Raw genomic sequence first — 21,805 nt, forward strand, 5'->3', positions numbered from 1 at the left:
CTAAATGTAATAATTGTTATTTAATTTTTTAATGTTGAAATGTATTAAAAAAAAAAAAAATTTTAAATAATTTTTATGTTTAAATGTTTGTTTATATGTAAAATGTGTAATAATATGGATTTTTTTATCTGAAATAAATGAATTTTATTTTTATTTTTATTTTATTTTATTTAATACTCTATTTAATAATGCAAACATTGTAAAACATGGAAAAATGGACCAGTTACATTTGCCGCCCAGTCAAGATTTGCCCCGCTGTACCTTATACCCCTTACTTTGGGAATACAAGCGTAAGTTTACGTATGTATTAGGTATCTAATGTACGTAACAAGATTTGTTTCAAATTGAGGTCATAAGGTGTGAATAACGGTAAAGAAAATATCCGATAATATTTTGGCGCGCAAGGCCGTATTGAGTTGAGACGGCTAACTTACGTCATACTGCCAAATTTATTTAAAAGAAAGCTGTTTCGCAAACAATCATGGAAATAACATGGTTACGTGTCATTCGTTATTTTTTTTTATTTCGTTATAAGAAAAGAAAACTTACAATAAAGTTTTGTACTTATCTGCCAAACTGCACAGCAGCACTGCATATCTGGGACAGCTAGATTTTGGGAAACATTAAGTGCGTTTTCACATTATCCGATCCGATATTAATAATACGCGATTAAGTCCCGTTTGCAATTTTAAATAGGTATGTGTAAAAACTAAGTTGTATGGAAACTATCATTTTGGTGTGTAATATTTCTTCAATTTCCGCTACCTTAAGGTTGTCTGGAAGAAGTCGCTCTTTAGCGATAAGACCGCCTGTTGTTTACCTTTGTTCGTGTTTCTTCCTTGTTTTGTATTGTTGTATTTTATCAAGGTGTGCAATAAAGAGTATTTGTATTGTATTGTATTTCTATGTGTAAAAATCGTGAAAGTTTAAATCTGTGTTAATGCATAGATATTTTTGTATTAAAGGAAAAAATGGAAAAAATTACGCTTTTTTTAATTTAGGCTTATTTAGTTTTTATTTATGTAATAGTCTGTCGGTAGATGGCGCTAGACGTCACCCCAAGACGTGTGTACATAACATAAGGAAAGGCATGGAAAGATTTGCGATGTCCGGCGTGGCTTCCGTAGCTCAATTGGTTAAGAGTAAGAGCCTTGCACGGATTGCAAATGATGCGGGTTCAAGTCCCGCCGGAAGCGTAAATTTTTCCATTTTTTTCTTTAATATAAAAATGTTTAGAATCGTTAGCAGACGTTTCTGCTTGTTAAAAATAAATATGCATAGATAATTTTTTTTTAACAAAAGATCAATAGAGGATACAAAAACCTCTTTGATATTATTAACGTTAAAGTACCTCCTTTCTTATGTCAGGTGTTAACGAACGAATCATACAAGTATGTTAGATCATATCACATTGACAGGTCGACACTTGACACGGCAGATTGTCTGTGATTACCAGCTTTCTATTATGTTATGTCAAATAATAGGCTTATACAGATTTGAACGGCAAATGGTATTTGATATTTGCCAGTCGCTTTTCGGTGAAGGAAAACATCGTGAGAAAACCGGACTAATTTCAATAAGCCCCAGTTACCCTTCGGGTTGGAAGGTGAGATTGCAGTCGCTTTCGTAAAACTAGTGCCTACGTTAAATCTTGGGATCAGTTGACAAAGCGGACCCCAGGCTCCCATGAGCCGTGGCAAATGCCGGGATAAAGGAGGATGATGACAGATTTAAATCACAAGTTTTTCAGCAGAAGCAGTAAGTAGAAGTGGTTTTAAAGCTTTTCGGAATATTTTTTTCTTACGCTTCCTACAAACTACTTATGATGAAATTTAGTTGCAATCAACCGATGAATATCCTAAAACATATCGAATTATATGTATTACCTATGCATAGAATTGACGACCGGTCTGGCGCAGTCGGTAGTGACCCTGCCTGCTACGCCGCGGTCCCGGGTTCGAATCCCGGTAAGGGCATTTATTTGTGTGATGAGCACAGATTTGTTCCTGAGTCATGGATGTTTTCTATGTATATAAGTATGTATATATTATATATATCGTTGTCTGAGTACCCACAACACAAGCCTTCTTGAGCTTACCGTGGGCCTCAGTCAATCTGTGTAAGAATGTCCTATAATATTTATTTATTTATTTATTTATTTATTTATTTATAGAATGTATCGTGATTTGGGGTGAGTAGGGCTCGCGCAAAATTCGTTATAGAAAAACAGACATAGTAAAACGCTGTTTTTGAAATTATCTAGTCATATCGATCGCACGTTTCCAATGCCACACGAAAGGGAGCGCTCGAGTTTCTAAAGTAGCACTATCTCCATCAGCTGTCAAATACTAAACACGAATTTGTCTATGATTCTACAAAAATCTTAACGATCAACTTCCTCTATATTTATTGCAAGAAAACACCTTTTCAAAAAACACGCAGCTATATAATCGAACATAAATGCGCTCATTTCATTATATGTCTTACTTAAAACCATGAAACTTCGCTAAAAGACGCTAAGAAACGTTGGATTTTATATGTTATATATGTAATTATACCCCCATACCATCCTTCTTTTCACCTATAGCCTAACCACACAATTAAAACTTTGAAAAAAACCCCGACATAGTTTGCCGATTTTCATGAAACATGGCTAAGAACACTCCCGGCCCGACTAAAATTTAGCTTTCAAACAAAAAAAGCTTAATCTAAATCGGTTCATCCATTCGGGAGCTACGGTGCCACAGACAGACACACACGTCAAACTTATAACACCCCGTCGTTTTTGCGCCGGGGTTTAAAAAGGTTAGTAGCGATTTTACTGCTAGTAAAAGGTCACTCATTTGACCGGATATTAGCCAAAAAGCTCGCCAACTGGCGCCAACGTCGCAAATTCAAACTTGCGGAGAAATGCGATCCATTCACCAATTGTCAATATGGCCGACATTAACACACATTTTAATTTAGAAACCTTATCAAATACCAAAGAATTCTTGAACAACGCCCCGAATTAAAAATGTCGTAACCAAAACCGACTCACTTTCATACTCACTTATGTAAATTTGCAAAATTCTTTACAGATCCGCCACGGGCGCGGCTCACAAATAAAAGAGAAAATTTACGTATAAAATATCCTGGTTAACAACTACTACAACATCAAAGCAAAAACACCTTTAAATCTTATATTTAAGAGTCGTTATCGCTATTGGATCAACGAAGATGGTCTCAAGCTTTATGTGCACGAAAACAAACTGAATTTAAGAATCAAATCATTCACAACTTTAAAATTTTAAGGTTAAAATCCACATTTCACCGCGCGGTGTTAATGTCAACTGACAACAAAGTTGAATCGTGAAGGATTTGAAAATATATCTTACTACATTCAAGATGGAGTCGAGAATAAGATACGGTGGTCCCAATAAGAGATTGGCTACAGGTTTTCATACACCGCTCCGCCATATGGGAAACAACATCCCACTTTCTTCGGCTGAGATCTTGACACCGCAGTCTCGATTCGACCTCGAAGCGCGGCTGTCAGCCGCTAAAAAAAACAATTAAAAAAGTTCAAGCGCGCCAAAGTGTGTTACATTTGTGGGTGTTTTTTATAAGACTATTTTGTGTCTGGATTTTGGATACTTTATACTGGAAAAATGGTGAGTTTTTTTTTAAATTATATGTACTAAATAACAACAAATAATAAATATTAATAAATCAATTCGCAATATATTAGACAAAATTTTCCTTTTAAAAAGTTTTCCACCACCGGAAGTCATAGAGCTTGCGGCGTTTTTTCTTAAAAAGTCGGTCAAGTGCGAGTCTAAACGATGTCACAGGTGCAATTAAAATGCATTGCGGCGGCCGATGCGAAAACGACCATTTAATTAATTAGTCAACGGTTTTACTCATTAAAACGTCGTATGAATTATCCTGGAATTTCCTTCCGGTTATAGGTCTGCTTAATTTTTTTTAGAATCTGAACGTTCCAAATTTGGTTGCTGGACAGGATATAGAAAATCTTAAAAATTAAAATCTGTTGCAAAGTTGGGCAAGAGTAGATCGTGTAAAGAGAGAGCAAAATTAAAAAATTACGGCGAAAGGGTAAACCTGAACGAAGCAAAGGATTCAAATATAGTATCCTAAGCGTAGTGAGGGATTCAAATATTAACTATTAACGCCCAAGGTATAAATAATTTTGCTACCATGTAACACATCGTCACTACTTTGAAAAAATCTCGTATCTCACGCTGCTCCTCAAAGTTAAATCGCAGTAAGTCTATATGCATTCCATACATACTTACTACAATTTTCTTTTCATTGACAGATGAAGATACAAGTTTTTTTAAAAGGAGTGACATAATGCTTTTCACATCACCTATGAGGAAATTTATACACCGTGTCCCATAACTCAACGATAAGCCGGCACCAGAGGATGGAGCTGCTTATGATTAGTCGAGAAAAAATAAGAAAATAACCTAACCACAAAATAAAAATTTTGAAAAAAAACCCCGACATAGTGGACCGATTTTCATGAAACATGGCTAACAACACTCCCGACTAACTCGGCTTTCAAACAAAAAAAACCAAATCTAACTCGGTTCCTCGCTTTGCTCGTTCGTCTATAAGACTTCGGCCCGCAACTCCATATTTCCCGCCGAGAGTAAGGCCGGCAAGAGACTTACATAATCTTAAAAAATCATAATCTTATGAAATCAGATCGAGTGCACGGATTTCCATACAATTTCGCAACTGTCCACACCACACAGTCTTATTTTTTAAGATTATGATTTTTTCAGATTAATCTGACAAATTGCGAATAATCGGAATTTTAAGAATGTGTGTGACTAGGCACTCGATCTGATTTTATAAGATTCAACATCATCATCCTCCTTGCGTTATCCCGGCATTTGCCACGGCTCATGGGAGCCTGGGGTCCGCTTTGACAACTAATCCCAAGATTTGGCGTAGGCACTAGTTTTACGAAAGTGACTGCCAATGAAATTTATTAAAAAATCATATTGTTGCTGGCCTAATAAGAGTAATACTTCTGTCATTTATTCTGGCACCTACACACAAAAATACATACCTATTTATGATACATACATAGACTGAGGTGAAAAATATTTTGACTAATTAAGTAATAAAAAATACAGCGAAAGTTGTTGTTATTAGCACGTATAAAAATGTTATTTTTGCATAATTTGAGCTCACGACGACCAGCAACTGATAGGTACATTTGAAGTCGGTGCCAAGTCAAATAGTTACGGTTAAAGATTATTCCCATAAGAATTACAAATTCATAGTTGCAATTACAATAGGTACTATTTTTAACCCTATCTCTCAAGAAGGACGGTTATCAAGTCGTCTGTATGTTTTTTTTTTTTTTTTTTTTTTTTTTTTTAATGTTTGTTCCTCGATATCTCCGTCGTTACTGGACCGATTTTGAAATTTTTTTTTTGATTGAATGTATATGCATACAGATTGGTCCCATTTTTCTCAGAACCCAGTTCTGATGATGGGATCCTGGAGAAATCGAGGGAACTCCTCGAATCTGAAAGGCATATATGTAGTGATTTTTGTGTTTTTAAAGGAACAGCATGCATTTAGGTACGGAACAGTGACATTTGGTGCAGTGGAACTGCTGATGATGGCCAGAACGGAACTCTTCAAATCTGAACGGCACGCTTATAGTGACTTTGGTATTTTTATAAGAACAGCATGCACTTTCATCCAGAACAGTGACATTTGGTGCAGTGGAATTGCTGATGATGGTCAGAACCGAACTCCTCAAATCTGAACGGCACGCTTATAGTGACTTTGGTATTTTTATAAGAACAGCATGCACTTTCGTCCAGAACAGTGACATTTGGTGCAGTGGAACTGCTGATGATGGCCAGAACCAAACTCCTCAAATCTGAACGGCACGCTTATAGTGACTTTGGTATTTTTATAAGAACAGCATGCACTTTCTTCTTTCTCAATCTTTTGCAGTGCGAGCGGTTCAACTTTGGAATGAGTTGCTTCCGTCCTTAAGGAAATCGCAGTCCGTTGCCTCGCTCAAGGGGCAGTTAAAAAAGCTGTGGCTATCGGAACATGGATGACTTGTTTGTAACTAGTTATAGATACTATATATAAATATATATTTATTTACTATATATATTGTTATATATTCTTTATATTTGATGTACCTTTTATTCCAATTTTATTTTATTATTTTTTGTTTTAGTCTCTTTTATATTTTTATGGGCTTTCCTATAAACTGTTGTACTAAGTGCTATATTTGTCTACCATTCTTCATCACATTTCACCTACTCAAAGGTTAGCTGGAAGAAATCCCTTAAAGGGATAAGTTCGCCTTTGTACTGTCTATCCTGTGTCATATTTGTGTTTTGTGTTTTGTACAATAAAGAGTTTATACATACATACATACTTTCGTCCAGAACAGTGACATTTGGTGCAGTGGAATTGCTGATGATGGTCAGAACCGAACTCCTCAAATCTGAACGGCACACTCATAGTGACTTTGGTATTTTTGTAAGAAAAGCATGCATTTAAGTTCAGATCAGTGACATTTGGTACAGTGGAACTGCTGATGATGGTCAGAAACGAACTCCTCAAATCTGAACGGCACGCTTATAGTGACTTTGGTATTTTTATAAGAACAGCATGCACTTACGTCCAGAACAGTGACATTTGGTGCAGTGGAACTGCTGATGATAGTCAGAACCGAACTCCTCAAATCTGAACGGCACACTCATAGTGACTTTGGTATTTTTGTAAGAAAAGCATGCATTTAAGTTCAGAACAGTGACATTTATTTAGTTATGTTTGTTAAGCATATTGAGTTTTCAAGTCAAAGTTTGTCAAGCTTCGATTTCTTATAATATAATCGGATTCATGAGGAATTGAGGAAACTCCTCAAACCTTAACGTTATACGTATATTCATTTGTGTTGCCATCTAATAATTAAAGCATTAAAAGCAGTTTTAAAAAATACTTACACATTTCTACATAATCCAACATTCGCAAGTAGCTTTCACCAGAACCCGAAAGGCGACGGTTTTTTTTTCTTAAAAATTATTTTTATCAAGTTTAATCCAGGGTTGATGGCTTATTAATATAGCATTTATACTAATATAAATATATGTTTCGCTATTTGAAGGTTGGCTGGTAGAGATCGCTGCTCAGCGATAAGCTCGCCTGTTGTCACCCTAGTTTGTTAATTTCATTGGATCTAACTGTATCTTATGTTTTGTAGTGTGCAATAAAGTATTTTATTATTATTATTATAAGCTAACGCGGGGCTAGTGAAATCTAAATCTTATACATATTTGCATATCATGCGTATTTGCATATTAAATGCATGATTTTCACAGTCAGCGTCTATACAATCTTAAAAACCGGCCAAGAGCGTGTCGGGCCACGCTCAGTGTAGGGTTCCGTAGTTTTCCATATTTTTCTCAAAAACTACTGAACCTATCAAGTTCAAAATAATTTTCCTAGAAAGTCTTTATAAAGTTCTACTTTTGTGATTTTTTTCATATTTTTTAAACATGTGGTTCAAAAGTTAGAGGGGGGGGACGCACTTTTTTTTCCTTTAGGAGCGATTATTTCCGAAAATATTAATATTATCAAAAAACGATCTTAGTAAACCCTTATTCATTTTTAAATACCTATCCAACAATATATCACACGTTGGGGTTGGAATGAAAAAAAATATCAGCCCCCACTTTACATGTAGGGGGGGTACCCTAATAAAACATTTTTTCCATTTTTTATTTTTGCACTTTGTTGGCGTGATTGATATACATATTAGTACCAAATTTCAGCTTTCTAGTGCTAACGGTTACTGAGATTATCCGCGGACGGACGGACGGACGGACGGACAGACAGACATGGCGAAACCATGGGGTCTCATCCGGAACAGTGCAAAATTATTTCCAAATAGATCTCATAGATGGCGCTAAGTGTCACGATTGACGATTATTATTTTTTTATCAAATAGATTTAAAGGTATTTGAAGCGTCATAAATTAAGTACATTATAAATTAAATACAAACATCGATGACAACACAAATTTAATGCATTATTTTAGAAATTTTCAAAGAAATAATATCACGTAATATATTGCTACTGACTATGACGCAACAACGTGAACAACCTGCGCGCGACAGTATCGAGCTACCTAAATTTTATTGCATATTGTCACTAGATGGAGCTGTCACTATCTACAGTATACTGCCAACGAAACGGTGCGATTGTGTGCGTTCCGTTCATTGAGATATATGTACTACGTACTATAGGCGACGTTGCCAGACGGAAACTCTGCACAAGCTGACAAATGCGCGGAGTGCGCGAAGCGGTAATTTACGCGTAGAGTAGTAAGTCCACCATCAGATGTGACACATTATTATATTCCGCCTGTCAAAATTATTTATTTATTTATTTACAACTTAAAAAATACAAAGTAAGCGATCACTGCCGCCCATGGACACCCGAAACACCAGGGGTGTTGGAGGTGCGTTGCCGGCCTTTAAGATGGATGTACGCTCTTTTCTTGAAGATTTATCTTCTTTTTTAAAATACAAATATATACTTATATATAATAATATTATATATAGTGCGGTCAGTTTTTTTGGACAAAGCGTAGGTATCCATTGTTCTCTTTTTTCATGACCAGGCCAAAGAAAACAGCAAAAAGTGAGCGTGCTAAAAATACAATTTTACTCAATAACTGTTACCAATCAATAAACAAATTAACTTTTTTTTTTTATATTATACATAGTAACATAATTCATAAAGTAGTAAGTAGTAAGTAGTTACCTAATAATTTTCCAAATTGAAATAAATATATTTCGCAAATCTATTAGAGGTGAAACACATTAGTAGGAACAATGAAAATGGCACATCTGCGCGGTTAACTTTTTAGTCTATGATTGCGTCACCAAAATCGCGCAGCCTCGCTCCCGCTCGCGTGTTCGTAGAATATTCAGCTGTCAGCCGATAATATTTGTTTGTGTACGTTAATAATGTAGGTATACGTTTGTAGTAGTGTGCGTGACAAAAATGTCGTCTATTTCTATTATGGCCCCTGTACACACATGGCCAACGGTTCCACCAGCCCTTTGTGAAACCCCTTGGCCAAGATAAGAGCCGCTGTTTACACATTGGCGAACCAATCACTTGGCATTGGCTCTTCATGAAAGATGGACGTGTAATGGAAAAGTCTAGGAAATTCTAGATCATAGACATTGACAGAAAAATTTGATTAAAAAATAATAACCCCATAGTAAAATTTAATTATTTGATATATTAACAATTTTTTTAATATTATGATAAGAACATTTATCTTTTTTAGGAAATACATTAAACATTTGCAAGGTTATTTTATTTCCTAAAATCTACACTATTATTGACATAGATAAACTTATTATTTTCGTAAATATTTCACTACCGTCCTCTCTGACGGCTGACGACCAACTGAATGAAGCGCCAACGTGTAAACGCAGTTGGCAATTGGCGCCAAGATCCTTTGATGTGTGGACAAAAAACCGACACGAATCGGTTGGCCGGCAAGCGCAAGCGCCAACTGCCAACTTACGGCCAAGTAGCCCTCTACACACATGGCCAAGGGGGTTGGTGGAACTGTTGGCCATGTGTGTACAGCGGCCATTAAACAGCTGCCAATGATCGAAATTCAAATTAGTTGAACAATTTCCATTGAAAAAAAAAAGTTTGTAATGCATCGGTCCGAATTGTGGATACTAGTTTTATCATCTTTTAGTAGATACAATTGAATGTAAAATTATTTATTTTGCCTGACACTCTTGAGTATTTTTTATGCCGTTATTTTAATTTTACAATATAATATTTGGAATATGGTGCTTATAATTATTAAATATAAAACATTTTTTAAATACTTTTTGATACAAAATCATACTTCATTGATTTGGAACAATGCTTTTTATCGGACCTACAGTCAACCAATTGGAACCCTAGGCCACTGTAGAACTATGTCATAGTAACGTTATAAATCAGATTGTAAGAAACCTCTTACTGCTTGTCATTTTGACATGGTTGTAGAGTGGCCTAGGGTTCCAATTGGTTGACTGTACATCCGACACTATCGTTTATCGGATGTAGGATGTCGATCTGACACCCGATATCGGATCGGATAATGTGAAAACGGCCTAAGCATTAACCGTTAGTGCGTTTTCACATTATCCGATCCGATATCGGATGTAGGACCGATATCCCATACATTGAAGCCGCCATCTTTGATTTTTGCCTTTGAAATCCTTCCGACATTTGCTACATGCACGACCGATGCGATGCATGCGAAATCAAACCTTATCGATATGGAAGTATGAGACGCGACGATTGCCGACTGGCTAGGATTTCCGAACGCACACGAATGCGCGCTCGGTCGCCGATTTGCGGCGGAGTGGGCCTAGACCTCGACGCGACGCCGCACTTGCGTCGCGCGAAGCGCAACAGCATTTTAAAACATTATTATTGTACAAATATAATTATTTATTAACCACATCAGCCCCCCCCCCCCCGACCAAACCAAACCAAAACACACTACATTTTTGCATTTTTCCCCTCGCTAGGTCGGAAACACGCGTTTTGTCCTTCAATACCAGCAGGTAAAAACCCACTAGTGGATAAAGTAATTTGACCTTGAATATAGTCATATAGTGAATCTAGTGATGACGATATGTTTTACCACCTGTGGAACTCCTGGAAGCAGTGATAAACGCGTTTTTTGCGTTGTACTTTCCTCGCTATAGTGAGGGAAAATGTTGTTGTGTATCGTGGTTCAACTATAGAATACTTTCGCTTGCTCGTTTTTCAATTCCACACTCGCCGTTAAAATACAACTTTGCACTCTTGTATAACAAATAACTATGTATTTTATATTTTTGAATATATTTTTTCAGACTGGCACTTAAAAAGAGTTTAAACGTTTTTTTTTCTAAAAACCTAAATTTTTCAACAAAGGTTACCAAGGCTCGATCGGCGCGCCTAGTGGACGCCAGGCTTAAATTGTCTGGTCTTGGTGTTTTAATAATTTTATGTGTTTATAGTCGTAATTTATTTGCGAAGTATTAATTTTATATCTGTATTTTTAAATTACACTATGTTGTGGTACCGGGAAGCATATTTTAACTTAAAAGGACGTAATGACAACATTTCATACCATGTTTCAGAAAATAAATAGTTTCGGAGTTTAAATTAAGTTTGCAGTGTTTGCACAATTTTATGAATAAAAATATTACTCTCGAAAATGTTTTATCAAATACGTACTTTACATTTTGTTCATTATGTTTACTACATGTACATTCTTAGCTATTATACTTATGTATTTCTTACATAATAATATTCATTTCCATATTTCTAATTAACTACGCGCCTGCTTTAGAGTGCTTTAAATTTTAACAAATCAATGCATCCTTTGGTCGGGGGCTGGGGCCTCTCAACTCAAGGTCGCCGGCGCCGTGGTCGCGGGGCGCGGGGCGTGGGGCGCGGGGTGGGGCGCCGCGGATCTCGTTCATTCAATTCCGCTTACATGTGTTGCGGACAGAGCGAGTATATTATACGTACGCGGCGAGCACACATACAAGCCGCACGGCAACGCCATCTAGTAATGTTCGACTTTAAACGTCCATGTGACGTTATAGGTTTAGTGCGTGAAAGCTAAAACAGATGTCGCAAGATGTTGCAGTTTGATGACTATTTCGACGTAGGATACTGATAAGAGTTTTGTTGGCCACGCGTGGCTACTGGCGCCATCTAGCTCTTTGAGTGTGGATTAAATTTAGCCTACAGGTCTAGAATACTTAGGACGGCGCCCATTTTTAGTATGGGATTAGGTATCTGTACTAGTATTATTTGATCTGTGCCTCCGAGTGACACAGGTAAAAATGAACTATAAACCAGCAAACCACTTAGACCGGCAACAGACAGTCTTAAAATTAATAATCTGAAAAAATCATGATCTTACAAAAATCTGATTGAGTGCACGGAGTTCCGTACAATTTCGCGACTGTCCACACACACTCTTGTTTTTTAAGATTGATCTGACAGATTGCATACAGGTCTTCCGGCCCTAAATCAAATCCATCTATTCATTAAAAAAAAACCATGGAAGACGAATGTGTTGGCTCATCAAGAAAAGCTTCTACAACTTTAAAGAATTTATTGACTGCAAAGAATAATGTAATATGTAATAATAATAAATTTAATATTTCATTGATGCAATAATTGTACAGTAGATATAAGATATGTAGAAATAAGTACCAATTGTGACCTGTAATACGTTATTACCAATAAATGATGTCTATGTCTATGTAACAGTATTTTTATAGTGGTCCCTAAATCCATACTTCCATACTAATATTATAAATGGGAAAGTGTGTGTGTCTGTTTGTTTGTCCGTCCTTCACGGCAAAACGGAGCGACGAATTGTCGTGATTTTTTAAGTGGAGGTAGTTGAAGGGATAGAGAGTGACATAGGCTACTTTTTGTCTCTTTCTAACGCGAGCGAAGCCGCGGGCAAAGTATAAGTATAAGAAATTCAATATTTGTGCCTCTCACAGTTTATGTTATTAAAAATCAGAAAACTCTCATTTATTTATTTCACAATATCCACAGGAATTACCTTATTAGTGTAGGTGAGAAAGTTTAACAAAAAAGGCACCATGAAGCTTTTGATGACAAACTACAACATATAACATCTTATGGCCCCTGTACACACATGGCCAACGGTTCCACCAACCCCCTTGGCCAAGCGTGTAGAGGGCTACTTGGCCGTAAGTTGGCAGTTGGCGCTTGCGCTTGCCGGCCAACCGATTGGTGTCGGTTTTTTGTCCACACATCAAAGAATCTTGGCGCCAATGGCCAACTGCGTTTACAGGTTGGCGCTTCATTCAGTTGGTCGTCAGCCGTCAGAGAGGACGGTAGTGAAATATTTACGAAAATAATAAGTTTATCTATGTCAATAATAGTGTAGATTTTAGGAAATAAAATAACCTTGCAAATGTTTAATGTATTTCCTAAAAAAGATAAATGTTCTTATCATAATATTCAAAAAATTGTTAATATTTCAAATAATTTAATTTTACTACGGGGTTATTATTTTTTAATCAAATTTTTCTGTCAACGTCTATAATCTAGAATTTCCTAGACTTTTCCATTCCACGTCCAAGAGCCAATGCCAAGTGATTGGTTCGCCAATGTGTAAACAGCGGCTCTTATCTTGGCCAAGGGGTTTCACAAAGGGTTGGTGGAACCGTTGGCCATATGTGTACAGCGGCCATTATAAGATGCCGGCGGAAGTGAGTCAGTAAAAAACCTCTTTTATACTGCATCCGTATCCGTTTGACTTGATTAGTCAAGCAAGTTACTTTTAATTGAGACATTTGTATTTGAAGCTTTTATTTTTAAACTTTGTTTAAGTTTTGTGTTAGTTTGTAAGTGTGTGATTTGTGTGTTTTTTGTAATTATTACTAACATTTTTATTAAGATTATGTAAACAATAATAAAGCTTTTGAATAAAGGGGGAAAAATAGATAATCGATAATATAATGTCAGTAAGTATAAAATATCTAAATTAAAAACCATTACACATCGAACTGTTTCGCCCACGTCCAAATTCACAGCCTTTTTTTCGACAAAATTGTTTTGACACACTAATTAGGAAGATGACTGATTAAGTGATTCTAGTAGGTGTATTGTTTTAAAACACGTAACATATTCGTCATGTTGGCAACTTGGCATCCGGATCTGCTTTCTTTTTAAAATATTTGGCAATGACGCAATTGTCTGTGGTACAATATGGCGTCAAATGTCACGCATTTTCGGCCCTTTTGTTAATAAATTACTCGTTTTGTTTTGCGACTTTCAGTTTTGTACAATGTTTAGTACAAGTTTAGTAGGCTATTTTTAATGTTACTTGAATAGGTACACTATTATTTCAGGTTAAAACAATAAAATGGATAACATTCATTTTATCTTTATTTGCAGAATGTATTAAGGTGCATTATGCTCGGGTAATTTCGAAAGGGGAATCTGGATATGATGGAAATAATGGTGGTTTTTTACGACTTTCGATTTTTTTTTTGTTTTTATTATGAATGGGCTTACTCTTGACCACAGACTAGCCAAAGGCAAAGACGTGGCCTACGATGGAGTGAGCTCGCCCAGAAGATGCCTACCCTAACCTAACCTTACCGACCCTAACCTTAAAAAAAAAACCACCATTATTTTGATTTAATTCCCTTATTTTGATTTAATTTAAATGAATGAATGAGATACGAAAACCCGCCAAGAGATGTTTTTTATAGAAAAGATTCCTCAAATTGAGGCTTTTCTAGTCGGAATTTTCTTTTGTTTCCCAAGCTTTTGTTTGACCCATAGGCATCGGATCCACAACAACTTCAAACTCTTCAAAGGGCCATATTATGTACTAAAAACGTCGTACGATACACGTGCGAAGAAGGAAGTCGTTACTCATGTCGATTTAAAACATTTCCTTTGGTTGTGTTTCAATTCATCGCCACTCGTTCCGAACTTCCTATACGTACGTTCTGCTCTGCCTAGGTATATCATAAAAAAACTTCCTCTTTTCCGCACTGGTATCGTAATGTACTACTACATTTTACTTCATTTTTTAACCCCCGACGCAAAAACGACGGGGTGGACGTGTCTGTCTGTCTGTCTGTGTGTGTGTGTCTGTTTGTGGCATCGTAGCTCCCGAACGGATGAACCGATTTCGATTTAATTTCTTTTGTTTGAAAGCTAAGTTAGTCGGGAGTGTTCTTAGCCATGTTTAATGAAAATCGGTCAACTATGTCGCGGTCGGGGGTTTCTTAAAATTTTTAGTTTTGTGGTTATTACATCACATATATACGCTTATTCGAACTACTAGATACTAGCAAAGAGGATCGAGTATTATAGAGAGTTACTGTCGAAGTAAAATGTGTAATCACAGGGCATAGACTGCCATCTCTTGACACAGGCTTGAAACTTTTGAACCTCAGTTTTGACAATTTGGCCCATATTCTTAGCTTGATATGTTTTAAATTGTCATTGCGCCATCTAGCTGAGCGTACCCCAAAGGTGTAATGCCATCTAGGTCACCGTACCCTTTTCTGTATGGCACTGAGGTACGTTTTTTTCTTAGACTTTATCTGTCTATACGGAGTTATATATGTCTTTGCTAAAGTATTTAATAAGGAAATTAATATGCCATTTAGAAACGGTGGATTCGTAAAGCTTCTACTAGCTGTGACCGAAGCAAACACCGCTAAGTGGTCTGACTGCCTTTCGCACTCGCAGTGAGAGTGGGATGAGCAAGTCACTTTTCAATTATGAATGTAAAGATTCCAAATGTAAGGATAGGCCCGTTCATCGCGACGTGCATGAGTTGCATGACTTCGACGACTGGTCTGGCTTAGGGCGTAGTGACCCTGGCTGTTAGCCGCGGTGCTGGGTTCGAATTCCGGTATGGGCATTTATTTGTGTGATGAGCGTTAGCGTTGTCTGCGTTGTACTCAGGTACGACAGTAGGTTCTGTACAGATGTCCTTACTTGCTATGTATGTACTGTCTCATTATACACTGTGATATTCGGCGGTAGGGTTTTAGAAATATAATAGTACTTAGTTATTTACAAATGCAAACGGGACTTAATCGCGTATTGCTATGTTTTAAACACTAACCTCTGACGTTGCAAGGACGGCATTGTCCCCGTGGTTTCGGAGCAGACTGGCTAAAGTTGACATCAACCACTTCTAGCTGTACTTACTACGCACTACGCACTTGAACAGTTTGTGCACTAGAAATGTCACCTTGTCGACACACAAACGACACCACACAACATCACAAACTACTAAGAAGATACTACGTATACAACACTCACGATATTCGGTTTTTCATAACCTGCGATATTTGTGAAAATTGTGAAAATTTAAATCCGTGTTTCTTTTGTTTCAATAATAGGGAACTTGACTGTAGTTAAAATAATAGTTATTTGTTAAGGCGGCAAAGTTGTATTTTAACGCCGAGTGTGGAATTGAAAAACGAGCAAGTGAAAGGATTCTATAGTTGAACCACGAGCGAAGCGAGTGGTTCGAGAATAGAATCCTCAACTGCAACTTTTTTTAACACACGAGAAGTAAAATACATTTGCACCCGAGTGTAACACAAAACTTTTCCTCTCACTATAGCGAGGAAACTACAACGCAAAAAATGCGTTTATCACTGCTTCCAGTAGTTCCACAGGTGGTAAATCATCTTTATTACTAGATTCACCTACTTTTATAAATTTTAAAGCAGCTAATTTGATTTTATTCAAGGTCAAACTACTTTACCCACTAGTGGATAAAATGCGTTTTTGCCTGCTGGCATGGGGTCTCATCCGGAACAGTGCAAAATTATTTCCAAATAGATCTCATAGATGGCGCTAAGTGTCACGATTGACGATTATTATTTTTTTATCAAATAGATTTAAAGGTATTTGAAGCGTCATAAATTAAGTACATTATAAATTAAATACAAACATCGATGACAACACAAATTTAATGCATTATTTTAGAAATTTTCAAAGAAATAATATCACGTAATATATTGCTACTGACTATGACGCAACAACGTGAACAACCTGCGCGCGACAGTATCGAGCTACCTAAATTTTATTGCATATTGTCACTAGATGGAGCTGTCACTATCTACAGTATACTGCCAACGAAACGGTGCGATTGTGTGCGTTCCGTTCATTGAGATATATGTACTACGTACTATAGGCGACGTTGCCAGACGGAAACTCTGCACAAGCTGACAAATGCGCGGAGTGCGCGAAGCGGTAATTTACGCGTAGAGTAGTAAGTCCACCATCAGATGTGACACATTATTATATTCCGCCTGTCAAAATTATTTATTTATTTATTTACAACTTAAAAAATACAAAGTAAGCGATCACTGCCGCCCATGGACACCCGAAACACCAGGGGTGTTGGAGGTGCGTTGCCGGCCTTTAAGATGGATGTACGCTCTTTTCTTGAAGATTTATCTTCTTTTTTAAAATACAAATATATACTTATATATAATAATATTATATATAGTGCGGTCAGTTTTTTTGGACAAAGCGTAGGTATCCATTGTTCTCTTTTTTCATGACCAGGCCAAAGAAAACAGCAAAAAGTGAGCGTGCTAAAAATACAATTTTACTCAATAACTGTTACCAATCAATAAACAAATTAACTTTTTTTTTATATTATACATAGTAACATAATTCATAAAGTAGTAAGTAGTAAGTAGTTACCTAATAATTTTCCAAATTGAAATAAATATATTTCGCAAATCTATTAGAGGTGAAACACATTAGTAGGAACAATGAAAATGGCACATCTGCGCGGTTAACTTTTTAGTCTATGATTGCGTCACCAAAATCGCGCAGCCTCGCTCCCGCTCGCGTGTTCGTAGAATATTCAGCTGTCAGCCGATAATATTTGTTTGTGTACGTTAATAATGTAGGTATACGTTTGTAGTAGTGTGCGTGACAAAAATGTCGTCTATTTCTATTATGGCCCCTGTACACACATGGCCAACGGTTCCACCAGCCCTTTGTGAAACCCCTTGGCCAAGATAAGAGCCGCTGTTTACACATTGGCGAACCAATCACTTGGCATTGGCTCTTCATGAAAGATGGACGTGTAATGGAAAAGTCTAGGAAATTCTAGATCATAGACATTGACAGAAAAATTTGATTAAAAAATAATAACCCCATAGTAAAATTTAATTATTTGATATATTAACAATTTTTTTAATATTATGATAAGAACATTTATCTTTTTTAGGAAATACATTAAACATTTGCAAGGTTATTTTATTTCCTAAAATCTACACTATTATTGACATAGATAAACTTATTATTTTCGTAAATATTTCACTACCGTCCTCTCTGACGGCTGACGACCAACTGAATGAAGCGCCAACGTGTAAACGCAGTTGGCAATTGGCGCCAAGATCCTTTGATGTGTGGACAAAAAACCGACACGAATCGGTTGGCCGGCAAGCGCAAGCGCCAACTGCCAACTTACGGCCAAGTAGCCCTCTACACACATGGCCAAGGGGTTGGTGGAACTGTTGGCCATGTGTGTACAGCGGCCATTAAACAGCTGCCAATGATCGAAATTCAAATTAGTTGAACAATTTCCATTGAAAAAAAAAGTTTGTAATGCATCGGTCCGAATTGTGGATACTAGTTTTATCATCTTTTAGTAGATACAATTGAATGTAAAATTATTTATTTTGCCTGACACTCTTGAGTATTTTTTATGCCGTTATTTTAATTTTACAATATAATATTTGGAATATGGTGCTTATAATTATTAAATATAAAACATTTTTTAAATACTTTTTGATACAAAATCATACTTCATTGATTTGGAACAATGCTTTTTATCGGACCTACAGTCAACCAATTGGAACCCTAGGCCACTGTAGAACTATGTCATAGTAACGTTATAAATCAGATTGTAAGAAACCTCTTACTGCTTGTCATTTTGACATGGTTGTAGAGTGGCCTAGGGTTCCAATTGGTTGACTGTACATCCGACACTATCGTTTATCGGATGTAGGATGTCGATCTGACACCCGATATCGGATCGGATAATGTGAAAACGGCCTAAGCATTAACCGTTAGTGCGTTTTCACATTATCCGATCCGATATCGGATGTAGGACCGATATCCCATACATTGAAGCCGCCATCTTTGATTTTTGCCTTTGAAATCCTTCCGACATTTGCTACATGCACGACCGATGCGATGCATGCGAAATCAAACCTTATCGATATGGAAGTATGAGACGCGACGATTGCCGACTGGCTAGGATTTCCGAACGCACACGAATGCGCGCTCGGTCGCCGATTTGCGGCGGAGTGGGCCTAGACCTCGACGCGACGCCGCACTTGCGTCGCGCGAAGCGCAACAGCATTTTAAAACATTATTATTGTACAAATATAATTATTTATTAACCACATCAGCCCCCCCGACCAAACCAAACCAAAACACACTACATTTTTGCATTTTTCCCCTCGCTAGGTCGGAAACACGCGTTTTGTCCTTCAATACCAGCAGGTAAAAACCCACTAGTGGATAAAGTAATTTGACCTTGAATATAGTCATATAGTGAATCTAGTGATGACGATATGTTTTACCACCTGTGGAACTCCTGGAAGCAGTGATAAACGCGTTTTGGTTCAACTATAGAATACTTTCGCTTGCTCGTTTTTCAATTCCACACTCGCCGTTAAAATACAACTTTGCACTCTTGTATAACAAATAACTATGTATTTTATATTTTTGAATATATTTTTTCAGACTGGCACTTAAAAAGAGTTTAAACGTTTTTTTTTTCTAAAAACCTAAATTTTTCAACAAAGGTTACCAAGGCTCGATCGGCGCGCCTAGTGGACGCCAGGCTTAAATTGTCTGGTCTTGGTGTTTTAATAATTTTATGTGTTTATAGTCGTAATTTATTTGCGAAGTATTAATTTTATATCTGTATTTTTAAATTACACTATGTTGTGGTACCGGGAAGCATATTTTAACTTAAAAGGACGTAATGACAACATTTCATACCATGTTTCAGAAAATAAATAGTTTCGGAGTTTAAATTAAGTTTGCAGTGTTTGCACAATTTTATGAATAAAAATATTACTCTCGAAAATGTTTTATCAAATACGTACTTTACATTTTGTTCATTATGTTTACTACATGTACATTCTTAGCTATTATACTTATGTATTTCTTACATAATAATATTCATTTCCATATTTCTAATTAACTACGCGCCTGCTTTAGAGTGCTTTAAATTTTAACAAATCAATGCATCCTTTGGTCGGGGGCTGGGGCCTCTCAACTCAAGGTCGCCGGCGCCGTGGTCGCGGGGCGCGGGGCGTGGGGCGCGGGGTGGGGCGCCGCGGATCTCGTTCATTCAATTCCGCTTACATGTGTTGCGGACAGAGCGAGTATATTATACGTACGCGGCGAGCACACATACAAGCCGCACGGCAACGCCATCTAGTAATGTTCGACTTTAAACGTCCATGTGACGTTATAGGTTTAGTGCGTGAAAGCTAAAACAGATGTCGCAAGATGTTGCAGTTTGATGACTATTTCGACGTAGGATACTGATAAGAGTTTTGTTGGCCACGCGTGGCTACTGGCGCCATCTAGCTCTTTGAGTGTGGATTAAATTTAGCCTACAGGTCTAGAATACTTAGGACGGCGCCCATTTTTAGTATGGGATTAGGTATCTGTACTAGTATTATTTGATCTGTGGCGAAACTATAAGGGTTCCTAGTTGACTACGGAACCCTAAAAATGAAGAAGGCCTGGACCAAATCTACTTAGCAAACTTTTCAACTATAATCAATGATCGAAGAGCCGCTCAAAATATTTTTCACCACACTAACGGGTAAAGGCTTACTTTACCATTCGAAAACAGATAGCAAAATTGCATTTTATCCACTAGAGTGTAAAGTAATTTCATACAAATTTTAACTTGACGTCTTAAGCTAGCTGATAGAATTTACCTATAAATGATGATTTTTAATCATAAATATTGAATAAATCGATGGATTTGATTTAGTTTCATGTTTTATAGTCAGTATTTTGTTCGTGTTGGTGTGGTGAAAAAATTTTGTGTTTCACTCGGTGGCAAAGTTTGTTTAACCTTCGTGCCTTGAAACCCTCGCAACGCTCAAGATTCCACTTTTTGGACCACTCGCTGCACTCGCGGTTCAATATTGGCACGTGCGGTTCCGGTTAAACAACTACTTTGCCCCCTTGTAAAACAAATAACTATTGTCAGCAAGTTTATCGAACTAGTGTGCCACACTCGCATGCTTGCCGGCCAGGCAGGCACTTACTAATAGTGCGATAGGGACGGCTTAGGGTTGCAAAAAAACGGTTTTTTTCTGGCTTGAAAAAAAAACATGAAAAAATACCGTGAAAAAAAAAACAGTTTTTTATTCTATAGTATGTTTTTTTCTAAAGGTCGAAATCTCAAAATTTGCAAAACAGTTAATACGGTTACGATACGGTTTTTTAGACTTTATGTTAACTATTAAACGAATTTCATTTATTAACTTTAATTTCTGGTTTTATAAAAGTAACATTTACACAATCTGTTAGTTAGTAGTTGTCACTATTTACTGTTGGCAACACCACCGCCTCTTCACGCTCCACGCCGCATCGGGGATTCCCCAATAAATATTGTTTATGAAAAGTAAAAATCACGAAAAACCGTTACTGTCGTATTATTTGTTCATCTAAAAAACCATATTTAGAAAAAAAACCATGCTGCTTGGTTTTTTTTTCATAATTCTGAAAAAAAAACATTTGTTTTTTTTTCTATTTGCAACCCTAGGACGGCCAGATGTTTTATCATTTATCGAGCGACCATACTTGCCTGCCTGATCTTTAGTCATGTCCGTGTCATAGCATAGCTCTTGTCGTGCATTGGGCACGAGTGATAGCTCTGACAGTTTACCATAAACAACCTACGTAATTTGGGCAGATAATAAGCTTGACGTCACGTACATATCTCTTACCGCATGTGACGTATACAATATTTGTTCAAATTTGAACTATAACAGTTGTCAGTAGAGTAGAATTTATAAAGGCCAAATGTGGAACAATATGCGGTAAAGGGTTATTGTTTGCCACAAACTCGTTTGTGGCAGCGGCGGAAAGGTGAAACTGACAAAAAATAACATTTTGCTCTCTCTCACTCTTA

General features: G+C 36.9%; 1 protein-coding gene across 2 annotated transcripts in view; it reads left to right on the top strand.

Moving 5' to 3' along the window:
• The first annotated feature begins 3,526 nt into the window (after nucleotides 1–3,526).
• Nucleotides 3,527–21,805, top strand: part of LOC125239368 — a 64,804-nt gene continuing 46,525 nt past the window's right edge. For both annotated transcript variants that reach the window (XM_048146929.1, XM_048146930.1), the window contains exon 1: nucleotides 3,527–3,653. In XM_048146929.1, the coding sequence (XP_048002886.1) occupies nucleotides 3,651–3,653 (3 nt within the window). In that variant the 5' untranslated portion in view covers nucleotides 3,527–3,650. The remainder of the gene's footprint in view (nucleotides 3,654–21,805) is intronic.

This window comes from Leguminivora glycinivorella, chromosome 25 (genome assembly GCF_023078275.1).
Source record: "Leguminivora glycinivorella isolate SPB_JAAS2020 chromosome 25, LegGlyc_1.1, whole genome shotgun sequence".
NCBI classification, from domain to species: domain Eukaryota; kingdom Metazoa; phylum Arthropoda; class Insecta; order Lepidoptera; family Tortricidae; genus Leguminivora; species Leguminivora glycinivorella.